The sequence below is a fragment of the Plecotus auritus genome (assembly GCF_963455305.1).
Source record: "Plecotus auritus genome assembly, chromosome: 7".
NCBI lineage: Eukaryota > Metazoa > Chordata > Mammalia > Chiroptera > Vespertilionidae > Plecotus > Plecotus auritus.
Window position 1 is genome coordinate 46,830,076 of NC_137774.1, and position 16,550 is coordinate 46,846,625.

Here is a 16,550-nt window from a genome sequence, read left to right on the forward strand (position 1 = left end):
ACTTTTTATCCATTCCCAGAGATTTCCCTGTCTTCCTGATCTATCACCAATGGACCCTGTCTTCCTGATCTATCACCAATGGACTTCATGTAACCCCTTTCGCCTCCTCCTTTGATTATCCTATACTAGAGGCCCAGTGCATGAAATTCATGCGGGGGGGGGGGGGGGGTGGGGTGGTCCCTCAGCCTGGCCTGCACCCTCTGGCAGTTTGGGACCCCTAGCTCCTTACCACCCGCCTGCCTGCAGCAGAGGTGGGAGAGGCTCCCACCACCACCGGTGGGTGCACTCACCAGCCGTGAGCTTGGCTTCTGGCTGAGCAGTGCTCCCCCTGGGGGAGCCCACTGACCAACAGGGGGCAGCTCCTACGTTGAGTGTCTGCCCCTTGGTGGTCAGTATGCATCATAGCGACCAGTCATTCTGGTCGTTCTGCTGTAATGGTCGTTTAGGCTTTTATTATAGATAGATAATAATCCTGTATAATAAAGAGGTAATGTGCAAATTGACCCTCACGCTCTCACAAGATGGCTGCCTATGACCAGGCTGGCAGGGGGCTTAGTGAGGGACGACCAAATGACTGAACAAGCAGGCTGCGTGGGGCGACCAGTGAGGGTGGGCAGTTAGGGGCAACCAGGATGGCAAGAGGGGCAGTAAGAAGTGACCAGGCTGGTGGAGGGGGCAGTTGGGGGTGATTAGGCTGGCAGGGGGGACAGTGAGGGGTGACTAGGCTGGCAGGGGGGCAGTTGGGGGCAACCGGGGGGGGGCAGTAAGGGGTGGCCAGGCCGGCAGGGGGGGCAGTTAAGAGTGACCAGGCCGGCAGGGAAGGGACTCTTGGGGGTGACCAGGCAGGCAGGCAGGTGAGTGATTAGGAGCCAGAGGTCCAGGATTGTTGGACATCCCCCAAGGGGTCCCGGATTGGAGAGGGTGCAGGCTGGGCTGAGGGGACACCCCCCCCCCCCAGTGCACAAATTTCATGCACTGGGCCTCTAGTAATGTATAAAATAAGGTGTGAAGCTGCCATTCTCCAGAGCACTTTCTCGCTCGGTTGAGATTTTGCTTCTTAACAGTTGTCGTCAGTTTGGCTCAAATAAGCTCATAAAAATTATCTGCAGGTTTAAAGGTTTCTCACAGTGACACATCATTGCAGAAAGTCTACATGGTAGGGCTGCCTGTAGGGTTGCCAAGCCCGGCCTGTTCTTGGGGGCTGAGGTGGGCAAGTGGCCCTTACCAAAATGGGAGTGGTTTTCTGAGTGAGTTCCTAGGCAGGCTGTATGTGTGTGTGTGTGTGTGTGTGTGTGTGTGTGTGTGGTGTTAGGTCCACACTGGTTCCTGTTTTCTGCTCAGATGTCACCCTACAGAGTCAAGAAGCTTCTGGAAATGTGTCCCGGGAATGTCGAGTGGAGATGCCCAGAGGCCCCCAGGCCATCCTTCCCAGGATGGTGAGCATCTCCCACCAGGAGGACAGGTTAGGGGGGGCTTGTGTGGGGCCCCCAGTGCCGAGAGGATAGAAGAACTGGCTCCTGCAGGAAAGCTTTTATTCCCATCAGGTGAGCCACTGCCCTCTGTGTCAGCCCTCCTCGGGGACACTGAGCCTCTCCTTCACCCCACAGGCCACCACAGCGAAGAAGAACTCGGGGAAGAAGGTGCGCATGTACACGGCGGCCTTGGGGATGGGGTTAGCCATGAACACCTCTTGCTTCTTCCGCCTCACTGTGCGCATCACCTCCTCGGCCACGTCCACGGGGTGCACCCCATAGGTCAGCTTCCTGGAAAAGACTGAAGAGCCCCAGCGGAGGGCACGGGTTCGAGCCTCAGCAGGAGCAAGCTGGTCAAGCCCCTCTGCGCCCAAAGACAGGGCCGTGTGTGCCGAGCCTGGAGTCAGGGGCTCAGGGCAGCTCTGCCTTCCACTGGCCGGAGGCCCTGGGAAGACACTTTATGCCTCTGCACCTCAGCTTCCTCATCTGTAAAGTGGGCGCAGCTTCCTCCCCTATTAACTTCACAGGAACCGTAGAAGGGATGAAAGGAGCTGGGAAAATCTAAAGGCGTCGGGGGAACTCAGGGGATGTTGCTGATCACTGCTGTTTGTGAAGCTGTGCTTTGCCTTCTGGACTCACCCCCCATCGTGGTTCACCCTGACTCCGTAATGTGGACCGAGCCGTGGGCAGAGGGCAGTGTGTAGAGCATTCTAGCATAACAATAATAATAACGTGCTGGGACCTGCTCCAAACCCTCTAGGAGCCAGGGCCCTCATTCCTCCCAATGACTCCATAAGGTGGATAGCACCATCCCTCATTTTCTAGATGGGAAACTGAGGCTCAGAGGTGAAGGGAATTGCTTGTGCTCAAACATTTAGCATGTGACAGAGGCAAGCTTCAGATGCAGGCAGCCTGGCTCCAGACTCTCAGCCTCTATTCTAGGGAAAGGGGAGCAGGCTGTTCTCAACGATCAAACCTGGGAAACTGAGGCTCAGAGACAGGCCGCTCCATGGCCACGGTCACAGAGCATGTGAGCGACTGAGCCCAGCTGGCTCTGGTCTGCAGGCTACAGGTTAGGATTCTCTCGACCTGGTGCCTCTGGTCTGAGTTTTAGGGCCCCTCCTTGCCATTAGATGGTGCTAGGACCCCACCCCCAGTCTCATGCTTCTGGAAGACACCCCTCCCCTCCCTCGGGTCCAATAAAATCAGGCTGTCCTGGAGGCACCCCCTATTGCACCCCCCCCTCAGCCCCCAGCCCTCCCCACTGTTCCTCTGACTTCCCTGGGAAAGCTCACATTTGCAAATGGAGGCCTCCCAGCTGCCCTGGCCCGGGGACACATTGTAGGACCGGATGAAAGTCGGGCTCACGGTGCTGACCACCACGTCGTACTCCTCCACTTCGGCTCGAAGGCAGTCAAAGAAGCCCAGCGCCGCGTGCTTGGAGGCAGCATCTGGGAGGGAAAGCAGCCAGTGGTGGGTCAGGGTGCGACCCCGCTTTCGGGAGAGCATGGGGACAGGGCGCCTAGCACACACAGTCCTACCAGCTCAGCTGGGAGGGGCCTGGGACTCACTTCATGGGGGAGGAAAGAAGCCCTGTGTGGGGAGGGGCAGGGCCAGAGCTGGGGTTGCTCACTGCACAGCCTCGGGCAAAGCACTTTACATTTCTCAGGCTCAGTTTCCTTATCTTTAAAATGGTGATGGGCCCGGCTGGTGTGGCTCCGTGGTTGAGTGTCAACCCATGAATGAAGAGGTTATGAAGAGATTCGTGGTCAAGGCACATGCCCGGGTTTCAGGCTCGCTCCCCAGTAAGGGCCGTGCAGGAGGCAGCCGGTGGATGTTTCTCTCTCATCCATGTTTCTATCCCTCTCCCTTCCTTTCTCTCTAAAAATCAATAAAAACATATTTTTTTTTTAAAATATGGGGATAACATGACCCTTGCCAAGTTGTGAAGATCGAATGGGACATCTATAACGTGCCTGGCCCACACGTGAGCTCCCCTTCCTCGCCAGGAAGGCTGTGAAATGGGGCAAGCTGCCTTGGAAAACAGTCCGGCAGTTCCTTAAACTATGAGGAGTTCCCACACGAGCAATGAAAACATGTGTTGCCCTAGCTGGTGTGGCTCAGTGGAGATAGAGCGTCAGCCTGCAGACTGAAGGGTCCCAGGTTCGATTCCAGTCAAGGGCACATGCCTGGGTTGCAGGCTCGATCCCCAGTAGGGGGCATGCAGGAGGCAGCCAATCAATGATTCTCTCTCATCACGCATGTCTCTATCTCTCTCTCCCTTCTCTCTTCCTCTCTGAAATCAATAAAAACGTATTTAAAAGAAAAGAAAAGAAAAGAAAAACATGTGTCCACAGAAGGTCTGGTCCATGAATGTTCACAGCAGCATCATTCATAATGGCCCCAAGTCGAAACAACCCAGACATCCATCAGCTGATGAGTGGATACATAAAATGTGGTCTCTCCATACAATGAAATAGCATTCAGCCATAAAAAGGAACAGAGCTCTGACACATGCCAGGGGTGAACCTTGAAACATCCTGCTGAGTGAAGGAAGCTGGCCCCAAAGGCCCTCGCATTGTATGCCTCCGTCTATGTGAAATGTAAAGTCACAGTGGTGATTGGGCTAGGCTGTGCACCCCTGTCCGGAGTGTGGGCTTCGTCTGGCACTGATCACGTTCAGCCAGGGCATGTCCTGACACTGAGACAGGAGCCCCCAGAGAGCGGGCCCTTACTTTCATGTCTCCATGTCTACTGCAGCCACCCTCGGGCTATCGGTGCTCAAAATAGGAACTGAAAGGATGTGAGAAAATGCAACAGACCATTTCCCTTTTGGACCTTCTCCCATGGGACCATAGGCCTCATCCTTGACACAACACCTCTTGTCCTATAAAACATGGAAGACAGAACATGCTTGTCTTGGCAACTTACAAGCTGTACGGAATGGGACTCCGAGCTTGCCTTGGATGTTGTTCACTAACACGATTTGGCCCGTCCTCCGGGAGATCATGTTGGGAAGCAGGACTGGAAAGCACAGGACAATGGTCCAGGTTAAAAATCTGAGAGCAAGTCGGCATTAACAGGCAGACCTCCCCCAGACCCATTTCTTCAGGGCTCCTCCGTCTCCCTGGTGACAGGATAAGTATGGAATGGACCCTCAGCCATCATTTGTCCAGTTTTCCTAAGAGTGGGCTGGTCTCAGCTGGTGAATTACTGGGTGCCTTTAAATGACCCGCCCATGTGCGCAGTGACACGATTTCAATAGTGAGGGAGGTAACCCCTTTTCAGTTCTCTCACCGCCAGTAGGAAATCTGTTGTTGGTTCTAATGTGCCGTCAGCACCTCTTGCATGTGCTAATCTTTTAACAAAGAGAGGGAAGACCTCAGCCCTTGGGAAAATTTTCTACTTTGTTTTGATTTCAGGTTTTCTTCTATTTATGGGGAGAGAAAGGGGCTTCTAATTTATGGTGGTATTAGAAAGATTTCCTCCCAAAATAAATTACTTTAAAATGGAGAGAATTCAGGTGGAAGAGTTAAAAGTTAAAAGACTCAACTTTCTGATGGTCAACTGAATCCGGCGCCTGCGTGTTCGAGGCAGGCGCACGGAGACTCGACCAGGGAGTGGAGTCCCGGCTCGGCATGTTAGAGGTGCAGCCAGGGAGACACCCAGCCCTGGCCTCCCCACTCCACTGTGCGTTCCTCACTTGGATGTCCATGAACCCTGATGCCCCCAGAGGTTAACTGAAGGGCACGGCGTGGTGTGTCCCTGGGGGCTGGGCCGGAGGTTCTTGTTATTTCTGGGCACCGTGTCAGAAGCTCTGGGAGGTCATCTTTCTGCGTAACATATTTTTTTCCCTTCTGTGTCATTGTAGCCATTAGTATGGAGATCCTGGCTGCAAAATCCTGCTCCCTCAGCCTCCACCAGGGAACCCCACTCCCTACACGTAGAAATTCTCCATGCTTAGATGCTCCCTCTTGGGGTTCTGCTTTGCTAACCTTTTTATGGGGAAGGACTTCAACTCTTGGTTCTATCACATGTCCTCTCCAGCCCCAACCCCCTCGGCTTCAGACCTGCATTTGAACTTGGCAGTGAAAAATGCTCACACAGGAACCACCACTTGACCCTTAAAAGGGATTCCTGCACTCCCTGTGTCTTGCAAAAGGAGCGACAGTATTCTGGGTCCTCTTGTACTTTGGGGATAAACTGTTTTCCTTTTCATTACTGAGGATAGAAGCTCTACCTTTACAAAAACTGTCATGGTTAGAAGCAGATCAACTGCAAGGCTGATAGGTGGAAATCGATGCAGAGCATGAAGACAATGTGCAGAGATATGGGATGGGGTCGGAAGGGAGCCATGGATATAATGAGGGGACGGGGGGAAGGGAAGGGCTTGGGGACGGGCCTCACAGAGAGGGAGGTTGGATAGACCAGGAAGATACTTCCAAAGCCCCTTTCCTCCCATCAACATTTACAGTCAGAATGTCGAAGGCTTTCACCAAATAAGTAGGGACTTTTCTGAGGGGCTGGAGACTTCTTCTAGAATTGGATGACCGTCTGTCTACATAAAGGAGCCCTCTCTCTCAGCAGGTGGCCCAGAAATCCAGAGGAAGGTCAAACCCATGAGACCTTTGGTCAGTGTGATGGGCCCAAAGTAGTTGGCATCCATGATCCTTCTGTCCAGCTCCAGGGAGATCTTATCGGCTGGTCCCTTCACCTTCACGCTGGCGTTGTGGATGAGGATGTCCACGCAGCCGTAGCAGCCCAGGACCTCTTTGGCCACGTCCTGCACACAGCTGATGTCCGCCAGGTCTAAGAAGACCAGCTTTGGGGTGAATGTCTGCCGAACCAATGAGACAGTTAAGACACGCATGGGAACAACACCTCCTCTTCACGCTTTGGGGCCCTTCAATCGAAGAGCCACCCTTTTTAAATTCAGAAATTCAGACCCATGAAATGACTCTGAAAACTGGTGAGGAAAAAGCAGAAATGACTATGGGAGGGAGGAAAGTGATGCAGGGTGCATCCTTGGGGACCAGAGCCACAGCAGCAGTAACACAAATCCAAACATGCAAATATGCAGCCATCAGTCTGCGCTTTTGGCCACAGGGCCACAGCGAACGATCCAAGTGAACATGGCCCTTCACACGGGCTGTGTCCTGATTCCAGTGGTGCTGTCATTATTTAAAACGTTTCTGAGTTTTCCAGAAATTGCTTTCCAAAATGGCTTACAAGCCACACCTGGCTTAATAAAAATTTTCCCTTTAATTTTCAATTGCACTTGACATTGAATATTCTATTAGTTTCAGGTGTATAGCATAGTGACTAGACATTATATGACTTACAAAGTGATCCCCCAGCAAGTCTAGTACCTCCCTGACATCATGCAGCGTTACTACGATATTACTGACTCTATTCCCTAGGTGGCACTTCCCATCGGTGACTGTTTTGTGACTGCCCACATCCAGCTTTGTAGCCAGGCATAGTGGTGAGCCCTAGACACATGCTGTCATGGAGACTCATGTTTAGAGGGATAGAGATGGGAAAATTGATGATACCATGTGATAAAAACAATCGCAGTGGTTAACAAACACTAGTCCTGAGATACACCCTTGAAAAGAGGGTTTCCTGACCAAATTTGGGAAATTGCATACTCTTTTAGGAGGTACACAATGCACCTCATCAGCATGTCAAAGGCTTGGGAAAGTCCCGGGAAAGTAATCAGCCAGACAAGTGTGGCTTACTCAGCATCTCCCCCACCATTGCCCTCAGAACCGCGTGCTCACTCATTCCCTAAGAACATCCTGGGAAACACACCTTGAAGGGTCATGTGCTGTCCTGTTTGCTCCATCGTTTCATATACCATACTTAGGTCTGAATTATTGTTGGCTATTTTCAAAAACCAAGTTCAACATCACGGGCAAAGATTTAAAAAATCCTGAAGAGAGCTGAAGGCAGTTTCCCAGACAGCGCTCCAGAGACGCTCTGAAAACGGCAGTGACACTAAAATACGTGGTCACCTCCCAGGTGACTTCTTAGGAGGGGTTTCATCCTACTGGTCTCTTTGAAGAAAACATCATTTGAGGTATTATGCCTATGACATACCCTCCCTCTGGACCCTCTCTGGCTCTGAATGGGGGTGGGGGCTGGGAGTCAATGGCTAGAGGACACAATTTGACCTGGCCAGTGATCAGTGAATTGACCCCTGTGACTGGCAGACATGCTGTGTCAAGATTAGTGAGGCCATTGCCTTACATTCCCCTAAAGTTATCACCACGTTTCCCCCCATTTGACCAAAGAGCTGCTCTTTAACAACGCACGAAGGTTAAGGGTACCCGGGAGTTGTCCGAGCTGACCGCCGGAGGCCTCACCTTGCTGGGGTCAGCCACGCTGATCAGGGCATCATAGAGGTTCTCTAGCCTCTCCCAGTTCTTCCCGCACAGCACCAGCCTTGCGCCGCCTGTGTGGAACACCCGGGCGCACTCTGTGGGAAGAAGGAAGGAGGGCAGGGCACACGGTGTGGATGGAGCCATGGGTGGTGGGCCCCTCTGCATTGCAAATTCAAAAATTCAAAGAATCTCAGAGATCAACCAAAGGACTTGTATACATGCATAGAAGCCTAAACAATGGACACAGACACCAGGGGGGTGAGGGCATGAGTTGGGGGAGGTGGTGGGGGGCAATGGGGGGATAAGGACACATATCTTAATCAATAAAGAAAAAAAAAAAAAGGGGGGGGGAATGCAAATAATCTAAAAGTCTTAGGACCCTGAGGTCTTTTAGAGGTCATTTCACTCAACCTCCTCCCTGGGCTGGGATCTGTTCTCATTGCTGCCTTGGTGTGTGGCCTCCTGTGATAGGGAGCCCGTCGTGGGGGGAAACAGCCCTTTGTTCACAGGTGAGCTCTGATTATTAGAACATTCTTCCTTAAACTGCATAGAACAATGGCCCTGCCCACAGAGGCCTCCTGACCACAGCCTTAAGATACATCACAATCTTAAGATATTGGGAACAGCCTATGTATTTTTCGGACCAAATGACACCAGTTTTCTTTACATAGTCTCTGTAGATAAATACTCCAGCCAGGGTTCTTTTTATTAAAAAGGTAAACCTGCCTTCTGTCTAGTTAATTTGACTCTGGACTAACTCCCAACTCACCCAATACAGGACTTTCTCAACTGGGCAGTGGCTGGTAGACACACTGCATTCTTGTGCAGCAATAACACTGCGTTTCAAGAACAATGAAAGCTAACATATCTTGGGAGTTTACTTGTTCCAGGGACTCCTAAAGGAGATGTACATGTATTAGCACATTTAATTCTTACAGTAGCCCTAGGCGGCCGTCCCCTGGTTGGGCGCCCTGGAAGCAGAACCAGGGTGGCCAGGATTTACCGAGCGTGCTCTTCAGGGAAACCCTACCAGGAGTTAGGCTGCGGGGTGGTGCTAGGCAAGGATGGGGTCCCAGGTAAAGTCCGGCCGTGGCTGGATCCAAGGAAGGCTCTGGAGCAAACCCAACCTCAGAGCTGTTCTCCCTGGAGGCAGGAGGACCAGCCTTTCCTACACCTGTGCCAACCAGTCACTGACTGTGCTGCCTCCCTCTGCGTGTGGGTGCAAAGGGTGTTTAACTCCTGGGCAAATCAATGTCCACAGGCAGACAGATGGTGAGTGAGTCTTTGAGCCCCAGCAGCCACAGCACCTACTATAGGGGGCAGGTACCTGCTACTGTCCCATTGCTCACCAAGCAGAATGCTGCAGGTTGGCTGGGCAGCACCAGGAGGCTGGGTCCGGGGTAATGGCTCAAAGTGACCTGGTTGTGATAGTCTCCTGTGAGCTTAGCAGCCGGTGCAGGGAAGAGAAGGGAGCCAGACAGTTGACTGGGACAGCACGGTGGGCAGGGGGTTGTGGTGTTGGAGAGAGCACGATTGAGGTGCTGGAGCGGGCAACCTAAGCCAGGTGGGAGCAGGAGAAGGCAGAAGGGGCCAGAGAGAGGACCAGCTGAGACCTGTGAGGCCTAGAACAGTGCGGGGGTGTGGCGGAGCTGGGAGGAGGGAAGCTGTGGTTAGTTCTTCTGACGGAGGAAAACCTGAATCGAGAAATAACTGTGTTGTTTTCCTTCCCTACCTGGACCTGCCAGAGTGGCTCCCACAAGAAAGGGAGGCGAGAAGGGCCATTCTGCCATCGAGGCGGTCGAGATCAAAGAATACACTATCGCCATTCCAAGTGCTCCCATGGCGTGGGTTTCAGGAAGCGCGGCCCTCGGGCACTCACAGAGACCCGGGAAGTTGCCAGGAAGGACTTGGGGGCGCCCCGTGTGCGCCCGGACACCAGGCTCCACAGAGCTGCCTGGGTCACAGGAATAGGGACTGTCCCATACCGCAGTCCGGCGCGGCCCAGAAAGCGTGATGAGGATGAAGATTCACCAAACAAGGTCTACGGGCCTGTCACCAGTTTCAAACCTACAAACAGCTAATGCGGGTGACAACTAGCTGCTGCTGATCCAATAAAGCGATAAAACTCCAAAATAAAGCACCACAAAACTGTCAACAACAGCACCTTGAATTATTAGGACCACAGAGAATGGGAGATTCTCTAAATGCAGGTATTTTATTGAGAAAGAGGCATATGATTGTGGGTGGCGAAGTCCAATAAAGATGTGAATCCATCTGCAGTGGATTTGATGCAGGAACAATAAATACGCAAGAAAAGCAATGGACATTTTGATAAACAATAATGGGGATGGGCTAATTGTATCTGTTATTAAAATGTATCATAAAGCTACAGAAATTAAAGCAGTGGCTCAAGTATAGATAGAAAATTTGATTAAAAACAGAGCCACGTATTCATAAGAATTTAGTATTTAATGAAGTTATGTTGAATCAGTGTGAAAAGAACATGTTATTTAGGGGTATTTGGACCACTGCTTAACTATTTGGGAGGGGGAAAAAGTCTAGATGCAATATATTGCAATACATTAAATAATTAAATGTAAAAACAGAACCATAAAAGAACTAGAAGGAAGGAGAGATGAATATATAACCCTGCTCTGGGGAAATATCGTTTAAGCATGACACTAAAGGAAGAAATCATAACAGAAATGATTTATAGAGCTGTATCCTCAAAAGAGCTTCCTTTACATCAGAAAACATAAATAAAAATTAGGACCAAGACAAATTGAGGAAACAGGATTTTAATTGGAAGTCTGACCAGAGCAAATAGATATACAATTCCGAAGTTAGTGGCCGGTCTAAGATGTAAATTTTCAAAGAAATTGACTAAACCCTGTTTTAAAGATCCATTTGTGTCCAAAAATAGGACACAAATGGATCAAGAAAGAGGAGGGGGGTCTTTGAAGAAGGAATTTTGGGGGAAAGAACTGTTATGTATTTGTCCATTTCTCCCTCCTGGAGAGAAGGTGCCAGTGGGCCCGTGTCAACCGCTCCCTAGTTCCCTCCAGCTGGGAGTCCAGACCCATGTCTGAGTCAGACCTGAGAATCGAATGGAAATGACCATGGGCCAACTCTCCCCGGAGCAGAGGAGGGGAGAGCTGGCTGCCCCACAGGGTGGGTTTGTATTGTTGAAGACCTCACCGCACAGCCACAGTGGACCAGAGGTAGGGTGTGACTGGTTGGGAGCTCCTTTGAATTCTGCCCAAGGGGAGCTGGCAGGAGGGCAGTGGGTCTCACACAGAGGGCCCGGGTAGTGCAGACCCTCAAAGACGGGCTGAGCCGTGACTGAGCAAGCAGAGCAAAGCCCTTCACAGAAGGTGTGAGCGGATGTTCCCAGGAGAACGCTGCTGGACCCAACACTACCCCAAAGGAAGACTCAGACTCGGTTTAAACGTGCCATCTCCCACGTGTCAGGCAGGTAAGACTGATTCCTGCTCTCCTGCTACCTCCTCCTCCCCTCCCCTTCACCCCGGAGGGGTCAGGAAGAGCAGCAATCTGGCAGGTAACCTGCCCTACCGGGAGGAGCGGAGAGGGAAAGCAAGTTCAGCTTTCATGAGAATTGGCACATTTACTAATGTATTGGAGGGCATCCCATTTCTGAGCCGACGCTGTGTTTTATGGCCATAGGGTTTTGCATAAACTAGTAGTATCAGAAAAGTCATGGCACTACCTGTTTTATTAAGAGAACCAACATGCAGCCCAGCTGGTGTGGCTCAGTGGTTGAGCAACGACCGATGAACCAGGAAGTCACTGTCAGGACACATGCCTGGTTGTGGGCTCGGTCCCATTATTTCTCTCTCATCATTGATGTTTCTATCTTCCTCTCCCTCTCCCTTCTTCTCTGAAAATCAATAAAAACACATTTAAAAAACCCAAAATATCTTTTTAAAAAATCAAGATGCAGAGAAGTCATTCCCCACTGCATGCGTCACCTCAGCCCTGATTCCTGCTGGTTGCACCTGTGAGCATCATAAAGGGGCTGAAAGAAAATAGGGTGAGTGAGTGTTCTTGACTGGGTGGGGTTCTATGTCTTATGTTATTTTTACTTAAAAATTCTTTAATATCTGTGGCCTTTATAGAAACAGAATTCATTTGGAGGGAGGAAGCCTTCCGTGGCTCAGCTGTAATTTGAGTGGCAGCCACTGGGTGTGGGGCAGCCATGATGGTCAGCCGTGCTGGTCGGGGTTTAACAGACCAGAGAAGTGAGGCTCAATGACATGAAATGATTACCCCGAGTCCACAGCTGGTCCCGTGAAGCCAGGACATTAACCCAAGCAGTGAGGTTTTCCACACTGGGCCGCCTCTTGGCCCATGCCCCCCGCTGAGAAAGGAGCATGTAGGGGAGAGCTGTCACCTGTCCATACTCTCCCGCCCTCTCAGGAAGATGGGACAAACTTACAAGCTGGGCAAGGGGCAGGTGAGAAGCCTGTGGCCCAGAGCCAGACCAAACCTGTGGCCTTGACCTCATTAGGAGGGGCAGCCAGGAGTGTTCCTTACCACCATCCCATTTCCCCTCTTCTCTGCTAACACCTTGCCTTTCCCAGGCCTGGGAGATGGCCCAGTGGTGTGATCGCTGCTTTGGTCCAGCAACCCCCAAAGGCACAGTCCCAAAAACTGTACGTGGTAAGTCGTTCTTGCCAATGCAAGGCGTCAGGTGTACCCAGGTGTTCTTATTTTACTCTTTCTCAGGTTAGCGCAGCACAGCATCTATCCCAGCCGTGGGCAAACTACGGCCCGCGGGCCGGATCCGGCTGTTCTATCTGGTTCTCTTGCTCTCCCCTCCGCTCCTTTACTTTGAATTTATATTAGTTCACACAAACACTCCATCCATGCTTTTGTTCCAGCCCTCCGGTCCAGTTTAAGAACCCATTGTGGCCCTCGAGTCAAAAAGTTTGCCCACCCCTGATCCTGTGTCAAGCAAGTGGGCACCAGGCTTTTTCTCTTTCAGGCAGCGAACATAAGTCGAGCCCTCAAATCTAAGATGCCATAGACTGCAAGATGCTTCCTGACATCGGAGATATTCAAATGCAAACAGATGGCCTGTGAATGTTGTGAAGTGCTGTTGATTGAAAGACAATCAGCTCGATCTCAGAAATGTTTCACGGTGAATCATCGTGCATCCTGAAGGTGATGGACAAGCCGGGCTGTGCTCTCTGAAGTGCAGTGGTTAAGGATTTTGAGTGTTACTCTTGCTGCAGTGACAGTGGGGACCAGGTCACTTGGTTCTTGACTTGGCTGAATGGTGAGGGTTTGGGTGAGGGTTAGATGTCCTGATAAACAGCTGTTTTCCTAGTAAACAGCTTGACGCTGAGCTCCTTGTTGCTCCCCCGGGTCAGGTCAGGTTCCCTGGACCCAGAGCTGTGCTGTGTGCTGTGCACAGCCTGTGTCATCTGCTCAGTGCCTCTCACTTTTTTCTTGCCTTGGACCTGCAAAATGAGGCTTTTTGAACCTAGAATCGCTGTGGTCAGCAGCATGCTCTGGCTAGGCATTTATTTAAGGTCACATACACCCAGCTTCTCAAGTTACTTCTAAACACTTGGACTTAAATTTTTCTGCTTTGCATTTCTTTCCAGGGGGTAGGGGAAGGGGTCCATACCATCCAGTAAAAAACAACAACACTGACAGTAGTCACGACAGAGATTAGGCCATGGACCTCAGAAAATGCCATTTTGCCCCTGAGGTGTATTCCCTTGGGCATTGGATTTGTACAATGTGTCGCTGAATGAGACTTAAAAAAAAAATAGAGAGGCTACTATAGCACATCTCTCAGCAGTGGATAGAACAGGAGCTCTATCTAGTGAGACAGAAAACCAGAGAGGGTACGGAGGAACCGAGCAGCATCCTGACCAACAGGACCTAACGCACGTTTGCAGAACACTCTACCAAAGCAGCAGGATGTGCCTTCACTCCCAGGGGCCGTTCCCCAAGGCAGTTCTCTTTCTGGGCCATAAAAAACACTCGACAAATTCAAAAGAATTGAAATCACACAGAGTGTGTTCTCTGATCAGATTGGAATCTAGTTAGAAATCAATAAAACAAATACATAACGACATACTTACCCAAATGAGTGCCTTCTCTCATCAGATGGCCACTTTCAGAAGATAGTCCTTACATGCACATTTTGGGGGGTACTTACTATACACCAAGCTTTGAGCTAGGTGGTGGGGACACCTCAGGTCACCAAAACAGTCTCCAGCACAGGGGAGCTCATGTCTAGAGACCAACTGAGAAACGCATGGATCCGGCACAGTGTGGGGAGGGCACCAACGGGGTGTGTTTCTATGAGGAGCCCCGGGGGCCCAGAGGCCAGTTCCTCAGGGAACATCAAGGCATCAGGGAAGACTTCGCGATGAAGGGGCCTCATGTGTAGCTGGCCTGATGCTAGGTGGGCCTGTTCTACTTGAAGAACAAGGGTTCCCCAAAGACTTTGACTCTGAGTGTCTGTAAGTGGGTGTCTCTGCTCCAATTCCCCAGGACAACTGTTGCTTCCCATTGTCTTGTGTCTGGTCTGGTTGACAAATGTGTGTGTCCTGCTTTGTCCCTGTAGAGTCTATAGTGTAGACGATGGAGTTCATGCCTCTTCCCTCTTGAGCCCTGAGTGTAAGGATGCAGGCTATCCTCTTTGGGAATTGCTTCTGGGACCCACATAGGGGCCACACAGAGAACCTAGTTCATCTGCCTTACACTTAAAAAAATTACATGGTGAGCCCCAGTTGATCACCCACTGAAATGGAGCTTATAGTCAAGGCAGGAAGATTGACTCCCATTGGGATGCCCAAGAGAATGAGGCTCTGATAGAATTCTCAGCAGGAGGACTAGGCATCCAGCCTCCCAGAGGGACTCCTTGGAAGGGGCAGTACATCTCAGCCCTCAGGATGTAGTGGACTCGATGGACACTTGCTTGGTGACCTAAGGAATGTTGGGCAGGTGTGTTCTTCATCTGATTAAAAATAACAAAACAACAGCAAAAATTACACCCAGACTATGTAGCACATGGGGCTGCACTACCATGGTTAGGAAGGATAGAGTCAGAATCTTACAAGCCTAAGGACATCACGCCACAGATGTCGCCCGTGGAAGGGCCCTCTAATTCAGGGGCTGCAAACATAAATGCCTCTAAGGCCAGGAGGTAATGTGCTTGAGAGAATCAGGTCGAGTGTGGCACCTGAGGATCGGCAGGGGGCGGGGGGGGGGGGGGAAGGGGATGCGGCACACCGGAGCATGGGAGCATGCACACCCGTCATTTTACCACGCTCACACTTGAGCCGTACCCACTACAGCTCCGGCCACTGCTCTAAGACCTTTCTGTCTCTTAATTCATTAGTCCCTCACAATAATATTGTGAGGTGGAGATTACTAATACCCCCACTTACAGGTGAGAAATCCAAGGCAGAGAAGTGACACCACCCATAGAGCCAGGAACTGAACTCAGCTCCCAAGTCTGGGCTTATAACCGGCACACTGCCCCAGCTGAGGGCTCTCCATTGCAAAATTTCTGGAGACCCTATGAGGGCAAAACAAGCCACACCTGCAGACCACTTAGGCTGTGAGTTTGCAACTGCAGAAATCTCAGTGCCCTCCTTTCTCAGGCGAGGGAGCTGCAGCCTCCAAAAGAGAAGGTTTGCACAATGTGTGACCTGCTGGTTAATGACAGACGCTAGGAGAGAACACGGCCTTGACCCCACCCGCCTCGAAGGCTTGTCTGCACCCCACCCCGCGGCTGCTTATCCCTCGGGGCAGGAGTGGGACCGAGTGGGGGTGAAAGCAGCTTACCCTTGCCCAGGCCCGAGATGGCATCGGTGATCACCACCACTTTGTTCTGCACGGCCGACTTGGACCACAGCCTGGACACCTCTTGGTAGATGAAGAGAAGGCCGCTGATGCCCAGGAGCAGCAGAGGCAGGGCGAGCACTGCTGTGACCCCCATCTTGTTCTGGGGAAATGGCAAGAAGGAACTGGCTTTGCAAAGGGTTTCTGACCAAGACACCGGGGCTGGGGAGGCCCAGGGCTGCAGGGTGCCGGCTCTCGTGCACCAAGCCCTGAGTGCTCTCAGGGAGCCGGGCTCTGTGCAGCCCCAGGCGGCTTCCGAGCCCAGCACCCTGCTAATCCCCCACAGTCTGATAAATAGGAAATTACTCACGGTGTCTCTGAAAGCAACGTGAATCCAGGGGCCTGCCCTCCTGAAGGTTAATTATAAATTTAATTAAAATGAGTCTGCATTTTTGGAAGGAAATCCATGTGTTAAGGCCACTTGCTTGGGCCCTAATGGCTATTTATAGGGCTCAGTGCACTGGAGGGCTCTCAGGGTAAATATAGTGTCTGTTCTGATATTCGGGGACACATGCTGGCCGGCTCTGATTTCAGGGCTCTTGCCAGGACTCTGACAGCTCTCCGCTTGCCTGACTATTGGAGGTTCCTCTGCAGTTCGAGGCTGGGTATCCGGGGGCAGGACCTGGGATTTCAGCACGAGCATCCTTGCCCTCGCTTCCTGTGGCCCTCCTATCAGGTAGCTGCTGGGTAGCTCAGACTGGCCTGGCAGCGAGCCATCTGGCCTTCCTATTCTGGCTGAGGCTGAGAAGCATAGAAAAGCTGTTAAATGGAATGGAGCCTGTTGCAGAATAAGCCACTTGGAGGT

At 51.4% G+C, this 16,550-nt stretch overlaps 1 protein-coding gene across 2 annotated transcripts; it reads right to left on the reverse strand.

The window, feature by feature from the left end:
• Positions 1 to 1,512: 1,512 nt before the first annotated feature.
• DHRS7C (dehydrogenase/reductase 7C) lies at positions 1,513 to 16,348 on the reverse strand. Of its 2 annotated transcripts, none has more exons than XM_080679540.1 (7): positions 16,056 to 16,348; positions 15,689 to 15,848; positions 7,841 to 7,953; positions 6,099 to 6,309; positions 4,404 to 4,496; positions 2,768 to 2,923; positions 1,513 to 1,773 (listed from the first exon to the last, which is right to left on the reverse strand). In XM_080679540.1, exons 2-7 carry the CDS (start codon positions 15,840 to 15,842, stop codon positions 1,565 to 1,567), a joined length of 936 nt encoding a protein of 311 aa, XP_080535666.1. In that variant the 5' UTR covers positions 15,843 to 15,848; positions 16,056 to 16,348; the 3' UTR covers positions 1,513 to 1,564. The 2 variants fall into 2 exon arrangements, with proteins under 2 accessions (XP_080535666.1, XP_080535667.1); XM_080679541.1 differs by having other exon boundaries at positions 1,517 to 1,773; positions 4,434 to 4,496; positions 16,056 to 16,199.
• Positions 16,349 to 16,550: the final 202 nt, after the last annotated feature.

Coding starts and splice junctions, on each gene's coding strand:
- DHRS7C (XM_080679540.1), bottom strand. CDS start 15,842: ATGGGGGTCACAGCAGTGCTCGCCCTGCCTCTGCTGCTCCTGGGCATC. Junction 6,310..7,840: donor GCGTGGCTGACCCCAGCAAG/GTGAGGCCTCCG, acceptor TTGGTTCGGCAG/ACATTCACCCCAAAGCTGGT. Junction 2,924..4,403: donor AGTCCCATTCCGTACAGCTT/GTAAGTTGCCAA, acceptor TTTCCCTCCCAG/ATGCTGCCTCCAAGCACGCG.